The following is a 20,411-nucleotide window of genomic DNA, read 5'->3' as shown; positions in this document are numbered from 1 at the left end:
CTTTTAACTATTATTGATCCAGCTAAAATGTATCTTATGCTTCCGGTGCTTTGAAATAACAAACCTCATAACTAGAAACTGAATTAGTTCCTTACACTGGATTGATTAGAATGCATTAGAAGATATGGGCACTGAACCAATCTTGGGATTCATTTAAAAAGTTTGTTGAGTAATTTTCCCAATTTCTTTTATTAAAACCACGGACTAATTAGGCACTGCCACCAAAAATGTATCCGTGTGTTTATCAAAGCGTTTACATACCCAACAACGTAATCTAGAACTCTTGCAATTTACAAACTGTAACTTCAAAAGTGTAATATTTATGGATTACTTTTGCAGTAATGATGGCTTCTTGAAAAAGATTTTAAAATTTGGGGGTCTTCCTGGACTCATAGCTCTTGCTCAGTGAGCAAGTGGCAATTGTGTCCAGGAAGACTTTTGCTTAACTTCTTCTGGTGCACCAGTTGCACCCTTTCTTAGATTGGGGAGCCATTCAGACAGCCATTCATGGCCTGGTCACCTCATGGCTTGACTACTGCAATGAGTTCTACATGGGGCTGCCCTTGAAGACCACCTGGAAGCTTCAGTTGGGCTAGAATACAGCAGCGTGGCAGTAATGGGCATGCCTCGGTATGCCCATGGAGCACCTCTGCTTTGTGAGCTGCACTGGTTGCCAGTTTGCTTCCGAGTGTGATTCAAGGTGCTGGTTGCCATCTATAAAGCCTTACATGGCATAGGGCCTGGTTACTTAAGGGACCCACCTGTCTCCCATAGTATCTGCTTGGCCAGTTCGATCTAGTGGAGTTGGCGTGCTCTGGTTTCCATTGAGTAAACAATGATATTTGTCTGGACCCTGAAAGTGTATCTTCCAAATTGCCCTTCCAAAGTTTTTTTTAAGACTTTCAAAATAATCTATTGTGTTTAATGCAAACAGTTTTATATAACTTTGATGACATTCCTAAACGGTTAAATAAAGTAGAAGTACACTTTTCTTCAAATATTGTTATTAGTTTTAATGGAAGTGAATCATACATTTTATGTCAGAATAACTGACCTTGACTAATTTGAAACACAACTGGTACTTCTGTCCATTCCTTTGGAATATATATTCAGAAATCACAGTTTTGCCATAATTGCTACAATTAAATCTCAGAGGATTTTATAAAATTAGAGATTTAATTTCCCTATTCTTTGTATTGAACAAATTTATCCTCATGCTTAAAATATGAATGATCAATGAATAGGAAAAGGGGAAATGGGTCAGGAGTAGAAAGGATGGCTGGAGCGCCGATGGAGGAAGACTCAAAGTGAGTCTGATGAGATATTAGGAATGATTTCATGGCAGTAAGGGTAGGGAAACGGCAACATCTGATGGCAGCTGTTCAGCAGTCCTTTCTAGGGTGACCTGGCCCCTGTTGGGAAGGGAGGGGCTCTCAGAATATCTGTCTATCTACTTGAGCAGATGAAGAAATCAGAAAATGGCTTGCACATTCTTCTAGATTCTTTGAATTCTTTTTATATATTATTGAGCACTACTTTTTCCACGGGACCCATTATAATTTATTCATATTTGTTTTCAGGTATATTTTTTATGGTGTCATGCAAGGGATATTATCCAGTCCTTCAAAACACTGGAGAGGTAAAATGCATACAATGCTTTTACAGTGGGTTTTTAAAAATACGGTGTAGGTGATTTTTAATGTTTAATTAGAATATATCAGTAAACCTAAGAAATTATGAGTATATCTATTTATTCCACGCAACCAGTAGAAATAATGGTTTGATGTCAATGTTAATTTTAATCATTTTGCCATTAAGTGTGGTTGTAAAAAGTGTTATGTCTCCAAGTTTACTGCTAGTCCTAAAGCAATTTTCCCCACCTGCAAGCCACAAGCTCCCAGCTACAGAGGGCCTTGGATGAAGTGGATTATCTGGGCCCTTTTCAGTCAGAATTCAGGCCAGACTATAGTGCTGAGACAGCATTGGTCACACTTGTGGATGACCTTTGGAGGGCTCAGGATGCGGGTGGTGTGTCCATCCTGGCTCTTCTGGATCTCTCAGTGGCTTTTGATACCCTTGAGACCATGGTATCTTGCTGGGGCAGCTCCGGGGATTGGGAGGGGGGGGGGCAAAGTTTTGCAGTGGTTCTCCTCTCTCTGTAGCCGGTACCAGTCAGTGCTAGTGGGGGAGGAGAGGTCCAGCCCTAGCTCCTACTATGTGGGGTGCTGCAGAGTTCGGTGGTCTCTCTGCTCCTTTTTAACATCTGTACGAAGCTGCTGGGAGAGATCATCTGCTGGCATGGGGTTTGGTATCATCAGTATGCTGATGATACCCAGTTATACAACTGTACCCCATGTGGGGCAGGTGATGCTGTTCAGGTGCTGGCTCAGTGCCCGGAGTCTGTAAAGGCCTAGATGGGGAGAAACTGGCTGTGACTCAACCTTAGCAAGACAGAGTGGTTGTGGGTTTTTGTCCCCCCAGGATCAGGAGAATTGACATCTCTGACTGTGGATGGGGTAACACTCCACCGCACAGATCTGGTATGCAATTTAAGGATCCTCTTGGACTCATAGCCTGTCAGGCTCAGCCCAAGAATGATGGTGAAACAGTCCAGTTGAGTAAAGTTCCTTTATTTGCTTACTCCTTACAGACAGAATCTTGCCAGACTAAATCTACAGCAACTAGTGGATATACTCTGGGGGACTCTAGGGAGTAGCTATCCTGAACCTCTTTCGCTTCCCACACTCCCCCTGTGCACTGTGTTGTCTTTTGTCCCCTTTCCCCTCCTGGGATGCACCCCCTCCCTCCTGATAGCCTTGATCTCTCACATCACCCTCCTCTTCATAGGTACATTCCATCACATGGCTCCTGCTGGAAGAGCAGATGGTAGCTGTGGCCAGTGGGGGCTTTGCACAAATCCATCTTGTGAGCCAATTGCACCCATTCCTGGACCAGGAGGCCTTGCTCACAGTCACTCATGCCTTAGTCATCTCCTGTTTGGATTACTGCAACACGCTGTACATGGGGCTGTCCTTGAAGACCATCCAGAAGCTGTAACTGGTCCAGAATGCAGCAGCACATGCAGTTTTGGGTGCCCTGTGGTTCACCTGAGTAGCACCACTACCACGTGAGCTGCAGTGGCTTCCAGTTGCTTTCCAGGTGCAATTTGAGGTGCTGGTTATCACCTTTAAAGCCCTACACAGCACAGGGCCAGGTTACTTATGGGACTATCTCTTCCTGAGGGTATCTGCTTGTCCAACTAGGTTAGATAGGGTGGGTGTGCTTCAGTCCCCTCCTTTAAATGTTGCCATCTGATGGGACCTCAGAGGTGCCCCTTCTCAGTGGCCACCCCAGCCCTGGAACAGCCTTCCCGCTGTGATCAGAGGGATCCCTACCCTTTTAGCCTTCTGTAGGGCTGTGAAGCATTGGGCTAGGATGGGGTTGAGCTATGGGGATGTTCAGTCTGGCACTTGGGGGGAAGGCTACCTTTGTGTTTAACTGTATTTATGGATTGTTGTGAGCTGCCTAGAGTCATTGAGGTAGGGGGCCATATAAGTCCTGTAAATAAAATTAAATAAATAATAAATGGCAGTTAAAAACAAGAACATTGTTTGTTTTGGAGGATGAACATAGAGCTCCTCTATATAGTGTTAAAATGAGTCCAGTGCTATTCCCAGAGATAGGGTGATGTCAGCCCTTCAAGGTAGACTGGACTTGAACACCAAAGTCATGAATAAACTACTTTTATTATAGGGTTACAACAACAGAATTGTTGCAAGTCTGAATGTGTCTCCTCACTCCCTGCCTTTACCTTCAAGAGAACTAGGGAGGGTCCAGCCTGAGACGCTTTCTCAACTTCCATTCCTGCTTTGGGCTGAGATTTATCTGAGTGTTGCCTTGGCTGCAGCTCTTCCTCCTCTTCCTCAAGGATATCCTCACAGCCTACTACAGGTGTGGGTGAAAAAGAGGTCCCTTTTGAGTTTTGGGTTGTACTTACAACTTCATGAGGAGATGAGTTTCTTTTGACTAACAGGCCAAATGGGAAATGTAGTAGTGCCAACCACTTTTCCAAACATCCACAGGATAGGTTCTAAAGCAGCAGAATGTAAGATCATATTGAAAACTGCCTCCTAAGTCCCAAGAATGCATTCTGCCAATGTAAGCTGTGCTCGTGGTCAGGCCTCTTTTGTGCAGCAGTTGTTGCTACTAGACCTCCTAAAAATTGTCCAGATCAAATCATAATTCATTGTCGAGCAAAGGTCTGTCCATCTAGAAATGTTCATATATACAGTCTTCCTTCTTTCCTTTTCATGCATACACACATGCCCATAGCATACATTTCCTATGAATGCAGGGTGCAGAAAAGGAGCTAGAAGTAGTAAGCTAGAGAAATTGGAGAGATGAGGTAAGAAAAAGAAATGGAAACTTCATTATGTCTCTCTGGTACCCTTAATTACACTGGTACCCTTGTGCTGGTACCCTTCATTATGTCTCCATACCATTTACACTTTTCTCTCTCTACTATCCTTACTTCCATCTAAGCCCAGGCCCTACCTTATACACTGCCTTTTGTTCCTTTTTACCTTTCACTTTCTCAAGATTTCATCAACTGCATCCAACCATGACTTTCTTGGTCTTTATCTTCCTATCTATCCATTCATTCTTCCTTTATATATTTGATTTATGAGTCAGTCCTTATATGGACAAAATTCGCATACATGTACTTCTTTTGCACTAGTTGCTCACTTTTTAAAAATTCAATCCACATTCATTCTTTAAACTGTCTCTTCTTGTTCGGGCATAAACTGTACCTCATTCCTATCCAACTTAACTTTTATGTTTCTCCTGACATGCTCATTTCTTACTTCCTTATTACAAACTGAACAGAAGTCTGTCCTTTTAGGGGTTTTTTTGACACTTGTTCTTCACAACTGACCACATACACCCAGTACCTTTCTGTTGTCATTTGCATATCTTAAATTTTCTCTTTCCATTTTCTCATCCTTAGTAAATATTTGGCCAAGCTACAAAAATTCATCTACTTGCTCCAGGTTTTCATATTTTACACTTGTTTGTTCTATTAGCCCTGGCAACTACTTTAGACTAGGTTACATTAATTTTCATGTCCCTACTCTTCATTGGATCATACAATCTGTCCAACATTTGCTGCACATTATGGATTGCTCACCCAACAACACATCATCTGTATACAAAACTACATGTACATTCATGTCCTGAAGCAGTGCATCATGAATATCATGTATTCCTTATACACATATCCATATATACATTAAACCACTAAAAGAACATCACATATCATCTTATTCCCTGCTCACTGTTGACTCATTTGCTAAGCATTTTATTTATTCTCACATGTTTCATATCTGTCAAATATTACTCGTATCACATTCTGCAACCAACTTTCAAATCCATACTTGCACAAAACATTCTTCAAGCCTCTTAATTTTATCATACACTTTTTAAAAATGAACAAACTTACAGTCATAAATTATTTCATGACCTGTTTCCATGAGGAACACCTCATCTGCACATCTCCTCCTACCATAAAGCCACATTACATTCCCCAAATTTTGCCCATTGTCACTTCTCAGATGCTTGTAATCCAAACTCTTCCACACGTCTTCAACTCATCCTTCAGTAATTCTTGGTTTTGTTCTTTTTACCTTTCCCTTCAGTTGTCAGTCAGTCTTCACGTAGACGTTAAAAAGATTGCACAGCCACTTGCATGAGCAAACCACATCCATATTTCAACTTATCTCCGGTTGGACCATCTATACCTGCAATCCTAATTGTTTTTGAATACTCTCACAGCATTTCTGATGGTCTTTCACAATTTTTTTTCTTGGATGCTAAAATACCCTTGTAATTTTTGCATATTCAGTACAGTACTATTGCCACAGACCTTTTTCTAAGCAGATGCTCACCAGGTAACATCCTTTTCTCGTGAAAATTTAACTCTGGCATACTGATAGATCACTGCAGTCTTCGGTTAATTTAATGGTGTAGGAGAAAGATATACTAAAAAATAATATAGCAGTATACGTTGTCTGGTGTTTGGAGAGCTTTGCTCCCTCCCTCCCTCCCTCCCTCCCTCTATCTATATTTCCTGTTCCATTTTCACTGACGAACTTCAAGGGATCTGGCTTACGGGGCTGTAGGTTCCCCTATAGGTATGGGTTTGCAGGACCCAGCCCCTCTGAGGCAGCAGGTCTGAGAAAAAGCCTCTCATTCATTCTCTGGCTCTTTTCTCTCTGCTGGAAGAGTGGGTGGTCTATGACTCCTTCTAGTCCAGAAGCAAGAAGCTTGGCTGCTGCTTCTGAGTGATAGAAGATGCCATTCACCACTGCTGAAGGTGCTGGAAAGAATTCCAGACGCCAAGCTCTGCATGGCTTCCCCAGCCTGTTCTTTTAATGGAATGCTTCTTTTGGGTAGAGGTATATTGGTATATTGCACTTACGTAGCTACATAAGAACATTTAGTGTTGTATCCATCAGGATTTAATTCATGGAAAATTATGTGTATAATATAATGCATTTGCATTGCTTATTTTTTAGGTTTGGAGTAATCCATTCAGTATTTACAAATTTGCTTTTGTGGACAAATGGTATATTAGCTGAATCAAAGCATCAACTTAATGAACACAAGGAAAGGTTAATTACTCTTGGATTTGGAAACATATCAATAGGTGAGAAATAGTCTTAGTATATTTGAAAAAGTGTTTCTATCCATTATCACAACTGTCTTATAGCTAGGAATTTTAGAAAGTAGGTGGATCATTGCGCTCTATCCCTTAATCCTTTCTTTCTTAATCCCAGAACTATAGTACAGGCAACTGTGCAGAAGAAGAAGCAGGGCTGAATATTTGGGGGGTCATATTTTGCATGGAGTTGAAGAGTGATAATGGGAACAGAAGGCCTCTAGGAGAGAAACAACTTCCACCCCACCCTTAAAACCGTAGAAAAAGAAAACAAAATCCCAGACTCATGCTGCCAGTTTTTAATGCCAAGGTTAATGTTGTTTGGCTCTGGATCCTGGGCAAGGATGAGGGGCTTTCCTCCCTCAGAGACCTGCCTACCCTTAATTGCCATCAAACATTTTGAGGCTACATTTTGGCTGCCTGACCATAGTGTGCTGGGGGTATGCAACTGGGGGGCTGGAGATTTGTTTACAGTTTCACAATGCTGCTAGATTCATAGTTTAAGATGTCCAATTCCTTGTCCTAGACATGGGTTCCTGCTATTTGCTCTTTATATCTTCCATGCACAGGGGAATCCCTTGTATGTGTACAATAAGGGGAAACCCACTGAATAGAATAGATTGGGGCTTATTCTGGGGAAATGGTGGGGAAGAAGGTAGACATCATCTTTGACACATATAGGTTCTAAACTTAATTGATTTCAGTAACAGTGTTCAGTATGTACTTACTTAATTTCCACTTAAACTAATAGGATTTAAAAACTTTTAATCTTGGCTTGATCTTTTTCAGTTGTAATTATGGGTTTTATATATATTATATATTCCCTCATTTTGCTGATGGTGAAATACTTGCCCAGGCCTATGATGATCTTGCTAGCCAGCCAATTATTAATAGTGCACCATGGTGATAGGGCAGCGCTCCACGACTTCATAGATAGATTCTGTTACACACTTCTTTCAGTTTTGGTAACACTGTTAGGGGATGCAGAAAGTTTTAGTGATTTGGCATTTTTATCCACCTAACAAGTCCTTTCCAAGGACCTGGGATAGGCAGATGCTGTTGTTTAATGGTGTTAAAGGTATCATCGCAGGATGTAAGCTGTTTCAAGTAAAGCTGCCTTTTGCAATTGACTGATGGTGATTCTGTCAATGCCGATGGTCTTCAAGTGGTGCTCCAGATGTTTTGGGATTGCACCCAAGGCGCCTATTACTATTGGTACTATCTTTGCTTTCTTTTGCCACACTCGTTCTACTTCTATTTGCAGGTCTTTCTATTTGGTGATTTTCTCCAGTTCTTTCTCTTCTATTCTGCTGTCTCCAGGTATTGCAATGTCCACTATCCAGACTTTTTTGTCTTTCTTATCAACAGTTGTTAAGTCTGGGGTGTTATGTGGTAGGTGCTTGTCTGTTTGAATTCTAAAGTCCCAGAGCACTTTAGCTTCTTCATTTTCGATTACTTTGTCTGTTTTGTGGTCCTACCAGTTCTTGCTTGCAGGCAAATGGTATTTCTTGCAGCTATTCCAATGGACCATTGTTGCTACTTTGTCACGCCATTGTTTGTAGACAGTCTGTTCAATCTTCTTGCAGCAGCTAACTAGGTGGTCCCCTGTTTCTTCAGCTTTTTGCAGAGGCAGTATTTGTTGTCTATGCTGTATTTGTAATTCTGGCTTTGTATGCATTTGTTCTTAAGGCTTGGTATTTTGCAGCCAGAATTAGTCCCTCTGTCTCTTTCTTCACCTTTCCTGCTCTTAGCCATTGCCAGGCCTTGTTGTTCTCTGCTTTGTCTGCTAAGGTTTTTTTTTGTGTATTGGCCTTGCCGGGTTTCTTTTCTATTCTTCATTTGGTCTTTCTTGTAAGCCTTCAGTATTCAGTAAGCCTTCATGGTTTTAGTGTATCTTCTTCACTGCCCTTCAGATATTCTTCTAATGCTCTTTTTTCTTCTTCAACTGTCTGGTGTACTTGCAACATTCCACACCCACCTATGCTCCTTGGTGTTATAAATATTAATATTAATATAATATTAGTAATATTAAGCCTATTAATATTTATATCATTAAAATAGTTCATCCTGTGATTAATGCTTCTAACATAATTATAATAGTGTTTAAGACTGAGTTGTAAAATGTGTGCCAACACATTTATTATTAAATCTGTTTTTAAATGTGTATTAAAATTTACCTATTTACAAATTTACAGATAGACTGTGCTAATTATTTGTCACAGCCGAGCATACAAATTTGGGGAAAATATCATGTTAAGGGACTTCTCATATAATATTTAAGATATTAATATAATTTGTGCCTGACTATATTATACTTAACAAAACAGTATTACTTTGCATCATGTATTGCCTTAGTAGATATGGATTTTTAGGCACTGTGTGCAGCTGGCTATTCTGAGCGAGAGGTATTTTCATTCTCTTTTTCTTTTCTTTCTGTTTAGAACTGGATGATCATGCACCACTTTGCAATTGTACCTCCACCACCCTCTGTTCCATATTTTCCCAAGGAATATATTATTTGTACCCCTTCAATATTGAGTATCACATTTTAGCATCCACAATGCTGTATGTGGTCTGGAAGAACATTGGGCGCAAAGTTGAATATCTTCATCCACATAAGATGCCATTCAAGTTTCAGGGCAAAGCAATAGGCACTATCTTAGGTCTAGTGGTGTTTACTACAACAATAGCAGTTGTAGTTGTTTATCTTATTCAGATTGGGCGTTCAAAATTAAAGAGTGAACTAGCGCTTATTATGTTTTACTTGTATGCCATCACAATACTGGCACTCATGTGCGCAGCTGGCATTGTAGCGCTTCTAATCTATAGACTTGAAGATAAGTCACTGGATGTTTCCAAAAATCCAGCTAGAAAACTTGATGCAGACCTCTTGGTGGGAACAGCTTCAGGCTCCTGGCTTCTTTCTTGGGGTTCCATTCTTGCAATCATCTGTGCTCAGTCCCATCCAGCATATACATGGTTCAATTTGCCCTACTCTGTGCTTGTGATAATTGAGAAATATATTCAGAACCTCTTCATAATTGAATCCATACATCGTGAGCATGACAAGATTAATGATGACATTAAAACCCTTCGAATTTTAACGGTGTCCAGTGGAAGCAATCTGTCCCCTACAGCTTCCTACAAAGAAATCTATAATGAAACAAATGGAGAGTTCCCATCCATATTTCATGGAAATAGTCGTCCACCTGAGAACAGTTCTGGGTGTGCTTTGGAGGAAAACATCAATCAGAGCAAGATTCCAGTCCCTCCATCCTCTTCGGATTTCTCATTCACTTGGAGAAACTTCTCTGTCAACAGCAAAAGAAGTATCCTGAAGAATATTGCTGTATTTTTGTTCTTATGTAATCTCTCAGTAAGTATTATTAAGAAATAATGCCATTTCTTCCTGTAGCTGGACAATTGCTATTGGTGTGTTTTGCCTTTAACATTAACTTGGTCTGCAGAAATCAGAAGGTGAAATTATTCCTATCCATGTAACTCTTGTCAAGCCGCTTGTATGAGCACAACCACCAGAGGCCAGATGAACAGTTGGCAGTCTTGTCTTTGGACCCTTTTCTCTTCCAAAGAGTAAGCACAGATTGAACTAATTAACCATTTTACCTGCTCTTCAACCAACAAAGATAGCCAGATTAGCTTAACATATAAAAAAACCCCTCAATTTCTTCCCACAAGCCAGCAACCAAGAGCCACACTCAAAAGGGACAGGAATTGGGAAGAAAGAGGGTGGCCTGTTCTAGAAAGTACAAAACACACACAGAGCTCTGCTGGGCAGAGTCCAAAATTATTATATGCCCCCTCCCCCAAAGGAAGCTTTTATCTCCTATGGGCAGAAGGGCTTCTCAGCCATATTAACCAGCTGACAGATGCATCAACTTTTATTAAACTGTGTTTTGCAGTTGTATTACAATTTATGCTAATTAACAGTGCTAGATGCATTAAATGTTCATGTACCAATTAGCAAAACAGGTTAAATGTTATCAAAAGCAAAATCGATGCCCTACAGCAAACATCCCTGTGGTTCAGTATGACTCTGGTTAGCTGAGAGTTCTACTGCAGAATGGCTCATCCATTTTCCAAGGCACCAAGACTGTGTTTCAGAAGCAAAATGGTTTTTGAAGGATTACCAGCCAGTGGGAGGCTTGGAACTGCATTCAGAGATGGTTGTAGAGAAGCAGTGGTGCTGTTTAGAGAGTAGCTCCAGGAAGTTTCTGAGCCACTCTTTTTAACCAAAAAAATGTGAGAAGACACCAAATCTGCAGTCCATTCAATACAGAAGATAAAACAATAACAAAATAATAAAGATTACAACACTAACCATTATACTACCATAGTAGAAGGGCACAGGCTTCCACAAGGGCAGCAGGCCAAAGCCAATTTGTTGTGGTTGATCCCAGTTGAACAAAAAGCCAACAGGTCTCCCTCAGGTGGCAGAAAGCAAAGCATGTTGGTCCAGCCTGGCTTCAAGGGGAAGAGAATGCCAGGGGCCAGGTGCCACAGCCAAGAAGGCCCTCTACCGGGTCTCCATAGCTATGTGACAAGGGGGGAGTGCCTGCCACCTAGATTTAGCAGGTATATCCTGCCAAATACTGGCCAATAGCATATTGACAGCCATTGCAGTTTTTCAAGGCTCTTTCAAAGGGTTCCAGAGAGCAGCTTTGCCGCTGCATCAACTCAAAAGATAGTTATAAAAGCTGCATTTCTGTAGTCTAAAATGTGACCAAGTTAATGGACTACTGTGGCCAGGTCATTGCTTTCAGGAAAGGTCACAGCCAAAGTGCAGCCACCATTCCTAAATGCCCAGGCCACCAAGCACACTTGGTCCTCCAGTGGAAGTCTCCACATCTTGGCTGCAGAAGTCTGAAGGGTCACTAGATGACACATAGAAATGGCTCATTGCTGCCACCTAGCAATGGATGTTCCCTGGATTTTTGCAGTCCAGATATGATAGGCCAACTCAAGTGACAGATGAATTCAGCAGAAGACAAATTTTAGAACAGGAGAACATCTGCAAGCTTGGAAGAAAGTCTCTTCAGGTTCGGTGTATTTATTACTATATTTTTGTTGTTAGATTTTTATCCAGATAAAAATCCAGGAGCTCTAGACAGTTTATATAAAACTCCCTCTTGCAATTTTTCTCCCATAACAACAACTTTGTGGAATCAGTTGGGCTAAGAGACAATCCACCAAGGAGCTTCCATCCCTGAGGGGATCCTAGAACCTGGGTGTCTCTGGTCTTAGTCCAACACCTTCACCGCTTTGGTTCTCGCTGGGTGATGACACATCCCATTTATTTAATGAGAGGAAACAGTGAATTAATGCCCAGAAGGAAACCTGTTTGCAGTGATTTACTGCATGTCTAGGGAAGGGGAATATTGGTGACACTTTCTGTTGGATTTACAGAAAGGTAATGGCTTGATTATGTTTACATGATTTAAAAGTACTATAGGAAAATACAGAGGAAAATAATAAATCTCTAATTTATTTATTATCTATTTACATGTGAAGGAATGGTTGGATGAAGGCCGGGCTCGGGGAGATAAGCATTCCTTTAGCCCCCAACAGGAGCATGGGAAGTTTAAGAAGATGAGACTGGCACCACCCTAAGGAATTCACGGTGTTTTGGCTTGCTGGCTTGGGAAGTTAGATTCAGTCTGGAGAGATTTCTGTCTTGAGGTAGAAGCTAATAAATGCAACAGAACTGTATCTGCACTGTCTCGTGGAGTTCTTTGGGCTGAACCTGACATCAATCTCTCCAGGATGAACTGGTGGTAGAAGTTCACAAACCCTAGGAAGCTTTGGGGTTGCCTCCAGGTCTGTGGTGCCTCCCACCCCAGCACATCCTTTACCTTTGCTGGGTCCATCTCCATACCATGGCTGGATATTTTGTACCCCAGGTAGTCCAAGCTCTCCTGGTGAAATTTGCATTTGGAGAGCTTGGCGTACAGTTGTACCTCCAGCAGTCTCTCAAGCATCGCTCTGACCAGTTTCACATGCCCCTCCAGCGTCTCTGAGTATATGAGGATGTCATCCAGGTAGACCAGGACCCCCTGGTAGAGGAAATCATGCAGCACCTTGTTGTTCAGCTACATGAATACTCCTGGGGGGGGCCTTAACCCAAATGGCATCACACAGTACTGGAAACTGCCCAAGGGGTCTTCCACTCATCACCCTCGCATATTCGAACCCTGAAATACGCTTCTCTCAGGTCCAGTTTGGTGAACACCTTCCCTTTGGATAGGTGCAACAGCAAGTCTTTCATGAGGGGGAGGGGGTACTTGTTTTCCGCACTGATGGTGTTCAGCCACCAGTAGTCTACACACAGCCTCAGCAAGCCATCCTTCTTCTCCCAGAAAAGCACCGGGGCTGCCATCGGGGACTTTGCCAGCTGGATGAAGCCTCTCTCCAAGTTCTTGTCAATGAACTCCCTCAGGGCAGCCATCTCCTTCCCTGACATGGAAGGGCTTAGGCAGTTTGGCCCTGGGCTCCAGCTCGATAGCGCAGTCAATGGGCTGGTGGGGGGGTAGTTGGTCTGACACTGCCTCACTGAAGACTGCCTCCAGGTCGCAGTAGGGACCTGGTATACTGCCGGTCTCTCTCTGCTCACCTGGTGCTGACCACTCAGGCCCCACCACCGCTGACTCCACCGCTGCCACCGCTGCTGTCTCTGCCGCCAAGGTTGCCTCGGTCGCTGCCGCTGCCATCGTCCCCTCTCACTCTCCGACCGCCCTTGCCGCTGCTGCTCTCACCGATGCCTCACATCCTGCTGGGTCCTCTGCCACAGGGACCCCTCTGCAGCCCAATCCCATCTGTCTCTAGTGCTGCCGAACCACAGGGCCTTGGATGCCCAGTTGATGTGTGGATTCTGGTGCTTGAGCCATACCAGACCCAGCACCAGTGTGTAGTCAGCCATCGGGGTAACTATGAATCGCAGCTCCTCCCGATGGGTTCCGATCATCATCTCGACCAGCTTAGTATAATACTGCACCAGTCCCCCCTGCCGTTGTTCCGTCCAGCTGGCTGAACAAAATGGGCTCCCTGAGTTTCCTCACACGGAGCCCCAGTCCGAACACCAGGAACAGGTACACCCCGAGTCCAACGGGGCCTCAAGGTTTGCCCCTGCTCCCGTTCTCACCCCCTTGAGGTGTACCTTCACTCGCATGGGTGAGCACTCCCCATTTACCAGCGGGTCTTCACGCCACGACTCCTCTGCTTGCACTGGGGTGTGCTTCAGCGCAGGTGACCGTAGTTTCCCACCGGCTTGCTCTCTTCCCCCAAGGAACTGGACTTGGAAGTGGTCCACCTGGTCCTGCCATGCTCCGCTCTGCTGGCCACTGCCCCCTTTCGGGGCCGGTTAGGGGGTCTGGTTACCGGAGGCCACTGAGCCCCATCTACTGCGCGGTGCATCAAGGCGTCCTGCTCCAAGGGGGATTGCACCGCCTGGTGCCCCTTCCCTCTGCATTGGTAACAGGGACCTGCCTTCTGTCAGGCTTCTCTGTCATCAGGTCCCTGCCATTGGCTCCCACACCTCACCTCCGGGCTCGCCTCGCCACAGTCAGGTCTGGCTGGTTTCTGGGCTCGGGTCCTCCGCTTGACCCGGTCCCAGGTGGCTTTCGCCATCCTCGCCAGCCAGATCCATTCCTTTAGAGACTCCGGGTTATCCTGGCTGAGCGCGCGCTCCAGTATCTCTGGGTTGAGTCCATGTTGGAAATAGTCTACCTTCAGAGACTCTGGCCAGTTGGGCAGCTTCTCTATGAGGCATCTGAATTCCAGGGCGTATTCAGATACCGACCTTTCCCCTTGGTGCAGTCAGCAAATCTTGTCCCTGGCTTGCCTGGTGTTCAGTGTGTTCTCAAACCTGTCCCTGAGCGCTTGCATGAACTCAGGGAAATTCCCTAGTTCCTCGGCGTTGGCATCATACAGGCGGATGAACCCACCCAGCTGCCCGCCCCTCCATCAGGTCGGCCACATAGGCAACCCGTTCCCTGTCGTTGTCGAACAGGTGCCCACTGTGGTCCATGAAGTTCCTCACCTGAGTGAGGAAACAGGCCAGTTGCTCAGGGTCCCCCGAGAACTTGCTTTTCAGGTTCCTAAATCTGAGCGCCTCTGCCGACCGTCGGTTCTCTTCACCTGCTGCCGGTCATCCTGCCGCACCTCCTGCGGGTCTAGCCATTGCTGCCAACCTGGGTATGGCCTCCGTGCTAACTCCTGCTCCCTCGTTGCCTTCCTGGACTTCTCTGGGGCCATGAAGCAGTGTCTGTAGCATCCCTTGCAATGGTCGCCAATTGGCACCTGAAGTCATCCTCCATGTGGGACATCCAGTCCTCCAGCTCCCTGCTGCGGGAGTTTGCACCCTGCTGTGGGAGTTTGCACCCTGCCACGTCGTGACTCCACGTCCCAGCATGTCCCTGGGCCCCAACCCCACATCGGTTGACCACCTCGTGCTGTCAGTTGTTGGTGGGGTGGGCTCCCTCCTCCTCTTCCTTCGGACCATCTCCTCTCCCTCTGGGTTCTCTGGTCCGGATTCCGTGCTGTCTCACCCCCTTGCACCCTCACTGTCACTTGCCATCACTCTGCGAAGTCGAACGGGCTTGGTAGGTCGGCTGCGCAAGAAAGAATGTGAGCACTCCTCGGTAAGGTTACTCTGGGTAGAGCTCAAAGGGAATCCTGGCTTTATGTAAGGTTCACTGCATTCGGTGCTGAACAGAAACCTCGTGAGGCACAGGCTCAAAAGAAAGCTAGTTTATTCAGGTGTAATGCATAGCGGTTACAGACAAAGCCAGGATTGGCTTGGCATGTTCCTTACAACAGTTTTATAGGGTTTCCCCCTTGACCTGTAGTTACCCCTTGGTTCCACCCCTCGCCCTTGCCCTGGGCTGCCCATCTGTCCATTGCGATCTTCCTTCCCCTCACCTTGATGGCAGATTCAGCCGGTTTCTATTGGGTTATGATCTCTTCCTTTGTCTGTCTTGCCCTTACATTCCTTGGGCTTTTCTCATGGTGAGTTGGAGTGGCTGTTTTAATCTGGTTTTGAATTGCCCGCTGATTGCCTCTGGATTGCTGCGCTCCCGGTGTACTGTAAGCCGGGGTTGCCTGGGGCGCCTGGGGAACCGGCTGCGCTGCAGTGTTGCCACTTCTAATTGGCTCCCTGCTGCGAGTTAAGTGCCCGCCCCCTGTCAGTAGTTAGCTTGCGGTTAAATTGCTTCCTTGGCCTGCTTGCCTGGGGCGGTGAAACTGATCAACGGTTCTGCGCTGGCAGTGAGCTTTCCTAGGCTGAATCTGACAGGCTGAAGATTTAAAGCTAGGTATCATCAATGCACTGATGATACCAAACCCTGAACCAACAGATAATCTTACCCAATGTTAAACAGGGAAGGGGAAAGTGTTGAGCCCTGAGGCACCCTTCAAATTGTAAGGATCACTGCATTCAACGCTGAATAAAAACCTCGTGAGACACAGGCTCGGACGAAAGTTACTTTACTCAGGCGTAATGCATAACGGTTACAGAAGCCAGGATTGGCTTGGCACGTTCCTTACAGTGTTTATATGGGATTTCCCCCCCTTGACCCCGCAGTACCCCTGGCTTCCGCCTCTGCCCATACTTGGGTCGCCCTTCCATCGTCAAGCTCCCCCTCGGTTCTTCTAATGGCAGATTCAGCCTGCTTCCTTTGTCTCATAGTCGCCGTGCTCGTGGAGCTTTTCTTCTGCGGGTAAAACTGGAGGTTTTTAATTGGTTGTAGATCGTTGGTGGATTGCCGAGTTCCTTGAGTATTGTGGTTGCCGTTGCCTGGGACATTTGGGGAAGTGGGCTGTGTTACAAGGTACCTGTTTCCCCTTTGTCCTTGCCCTGGGTTAACTGCCACCACCTGCCGGCAATTGACTTGGGTTGCCTGTTTGCCTTTCCCAGCCGCTTATGCCTTAGGCGGTGAAACTGACTAGCAGCGGTGAAACTGAAACAGTGCCACTGCTTGGCCATGCTGGACTGAATCTGACACAAATGAGTATGGTGTGTGTGTGTGTGTACACACATACACACACACACATATGGAAATGCTCAGTTCAGTCCTTTCATTCAAGAGATTATAAATGCCCCAGTTAAATAACTGGTTAAATTCTACACCATTCAAAGGAAATCCCCCCCCCCATGCTTTTTAATGGTGAAGACTGATAAAGAGAGGGAACTATGCAATGCTCAATTACTGTTAGGATAAAACACATTTTGCTGTAGGCCAGTCAGTTAAAACACATGAGGAGTATCTTGGTAGACCAAAGAGCTGTAGTGTTAAAAACAAGAATGGTGAGGACAGAGCTGTAAATAAATTTAAAAATAAAAACATTTTTAAAACGTCCTATGAGGTGATAAGTGATTGGTCCAGACAAATTTCCATGTACTGTACTGTGCAAAAGTTTTAGGCAGGTGTGAAAAAAATGCTATAAAGTAAGTGTGCTTTCAAAAATATATATTGTAATTGTTTATGTTTATCAATTTACAAAATGCAAAGTGAGTGAACAGAAGAGAAATCCAAATCAAATCAAGATTTGGTGTGACCACCCTTTGTCTTCAAAACAGCATCAATTCTTACACTTGTACACTTTGTACACTTGCACAAAGTCAGGGATCTTATAGGATTAGAGTCAGCTGTATGATTAACCATTATTCCAAGCAGGTGCTAATGATCATCAATTTCATATGTAGGTTGAAACACAGTCATTAACTGAAACAGAAACAGCTGTGTAGGAAGCTTAAAACTGGGTGAGGAACAGCCAAACTCTGCTACTAAGGTGAGGTGGTGGAAGACAGTCTCATGTCACAGGTCATACACCATGGCAAGACTGAGCACAGCAACAAGACACAAGGTAGGCATCAGCAAGGTCTTTCCCAGGCAAAAATTTCAAAGCAGACTGGGTTTCAAGATGTGCTGTTCAAGCTCTTTTGAAGAAGCACAAAAAAATGGGCAATGTTGAGGACTGTAGACAGTGGTCAGCCAAGGAAACTTAATGGAGCAGATGAAAGAGACATCATGCTTACTTCCCTTTGACATTGGAAGATGTCCAGCAGTGCTATCAGCACAGAACTGGCAGAAACCAGTGAGACCCAGGTACACCCATATACTGTCAGAGAAGTCTGGCCAGAAATGGTCTTCATGGAAGAATTGCGGCCAAAAAGCCATACCTCTGACATGGAAACAAGGCTAAGTGACTCAACTATGCACGAAAACATAGGAACTGGGGTGCAGAAAAATGGCACCCGGTACTCTGGACTGATAAGTAAAACTTTGAAATATTTGGCTGTAGCTGGAGGCAATTTGTTCGCCAAAGGGCTGGAGAGCGGTACAATGAGTGTCTGCAGGCAACAGTGAAGCATGGTGGAGATTCCTTGCAAGTTTGGGGCTGCATTTCTGCAAATGGAGTTGGAGATTTGGTCAGGATTAATGGTATCCTTAACACTGAGAAATACAGGCAGGTACTTATCCATCATGCCATACCATCAGGGAGGCATGTGATTGGCCCCAAATTTATTCTGCAGCAGGACAATGACCCCAAACATACAGCCAATGTCATTAAGAATTATCTTCACCGTAAAGAAGAAGAAGGAGTCCTAGAAGTGATGGTTTGGGCCCCCACAGAGCCCTGATCTCAATATCATCAAGTCTGTCTGGGGTTACATGAAGAGACAGAAGGATTTGAGGCAGCCTACATCCATAGGAGATCTGTGGTTAGTTCTCCAAGATGTTTGGAACAACCTACCTGCCAAGTTCCTTCAAAAACTGTGTGCAAGTGTACCTAGAAGGATTGATGCTGTTTTGAAGGCAAAGGGGTTCACACCAAATATTGATTTTACTTGGATTTCTCTTCTGTTCGCTCACTTTGCATTTTGTAAACTGATAAACATAAACAACTACAATATATAAGGAAAATGACTGTTACTCATTTTGTCCAACTGATATACGTTCTATTTTTTTCAGTGTATAATTGTAAACTAAATAAAAGGTTTTGGAACTGGGACAAGGATTCCATGACAGAGTGAACAAGCACACAATCTGAACTAAAATTTAGAATTCTACAACTGAATTTTTAGTTAAATTGCATGAATCAAGTTGAAAAAATATTGCTTCCAGCATCATCTCACAGGGATGATGCCATCTAGAAATTCATTTTTTAAAAAATCTGTTCTTTTTTTATAGCTTTGGATTCCACAAGCTTTTGGTTGCCGCCCTGAATATGACAATGGCCTGGAAGAAACAGTTTTTGGATTTGAACCTTGGATCATTGTGGTGAATCTCGCAATGCCCTTTTCCATTTTCTACCGGATGCATTCAGCAGCCTCCCTCTTTGAGGTCAGTTGCAAAACATAAATTTTATCCTTACAACAGGAAGGAAGGAGGAAAGGCTGGAAGATAAATACACCATCAGATATTTGCCCAAAGAAGATCCATGATCATTTGAATGAATTCATTTGACACCTCTCCAGTCCCTCGTGGGGAATCTAAGCAAACATTAATACATCTCCTATAAAAACATTAATACTTTTTCATAGCTAATACACAATTAGCTTCAGGGCTGCAGTTTTTAAGGGAAAGAGATGATTTGGCACTTAGATGGACATGCATGTTACACCCCCTAAGTCCAGTGTGTTGCTGCAGAAGTCGAGGAAAAGACCAGGTGCCAGGTGAGCATCTCTGCATCCTCTGATCCAGAGCAGGCCACATCTCTGTAATGCAGGGTGTCAGAGGTTGGCCCACAGAGTTCAAAGGGGCTGTTGGAAATTGCAGTCTAAGATAATGACAACATTACTGGACCTTTCTTTGGCTAACTCTATGAAGGTCACCATTTGAAAAAAACCTGTTCCCTATATAAATTCAACTTGCAGTTTTCATAAGTTCTCTATGAAATCTCTAATATACAATGAAAAATACAAGCAGTATACCAGCCATGTTTCTATCAAAATACTAATATTACTACTACTACTACTACTAATAAATATTCAGAAGTGTCATTGATTTCATTGATATGCAAAAGTGAGGGCATTCAGGATTATATCATTTAAGCCTCTTTGATTATGAAAGGAGAGAAATAACCAAATATAGCAGTGAAACTTTTGGAACATATTCATAATCTAAGTATGTACTGAGTAGACCATCAATGTAATGTTTGTTATTCAGAAGAGCACTGTTATGTTACTATTTCACTAGACAGGTATACTTATGAGAAATAACAATAACTACATAATTTTGTGTTTGTCACATGTTTCTTTATATTTGTTTATGACATTACTAATAAAGAGAATGGCAGTTGCAGTTCTAACTTTCAATGGCTGAATAATTCATAGCAGAGGTTCTGTTCCAAATACAGGGCTGGTGCTGTTCCATGTGAACCATCCAAATGGAGACTACGGGCTGCCATGCTTTTCCATGTGTGTGGTTGACTCCTTATGGGACTTATTTCATCAAACATTATGATTGCAGACATCAATACAGAATGAAAAGTGCTACCCTTTCTACTAATAGAGTAACATGGAGTTACTGAGACTAGTGAAAAGGCTATCAGAACACTGTTTGCTCTCTGCATCTGGAAAGCTGTCCATGCCATATGCCCAACCCATGTGAACTAACCAACCTGTGATGGATCCTCCACTAGCTGAGCACAAGTTATTCCCTCCAACTAGAGGCAG

General features: G+C 43.8%; 1 protein-coding gene across 1 annotated transcript in view; it reads left to right on the top strand.

Moving 5' to 3' along the window:
* Nucleotides 1–20,047, top strand: part of OTOP1 (otopetrin 1) — a 37,521-nt gene extending 17,474 nt beyond the window's left edge. The window contains 6 exon segments of the mRNA XM_088130485.1: nucleotides 1,581–1,639; nucleotides 2,848–3,036; nucleotides 3,039–3,127; nucleotides 6,576–6,706; nucleotides 9,160–10,094; nucleotides 18,925–20,047. Coding sequence (XP_087986611.1) covers nucleotides 1,581–1,639; nucleotides 2,848–3,036; nucleotides 3,039–3,127; nucleotides 6,576–6,706; nucleotides 9,160–10,094; nucleotides 18,925–19,095 — 1,574 coding nt within the window. The 3' untranslated portion in view covers nucleotides 19,096–20,047.
* Nucleotides 20,048–20,411: the final 364 nt, after the last annotated feature.

Source organism: Python bivittatus, unplaced genomic scaffold (genome assembly GCF_059951505.1).
Source record: "Python bivittatus isolate LINGU-HERP-01145 unplaced genomic scaffold, Pbiv_v1 ctg000070_np1212, whole genome shotgun sequence".
Taxonomy (NCBI): Eukaryota; Metazoa; Chordata; class Lepidosauria; order Squamata; family Pythonidae; genus Python; species Python bivittatus.
This window is presented reverse-complemented; position numbering and strand designations above follow the sequence as displayed.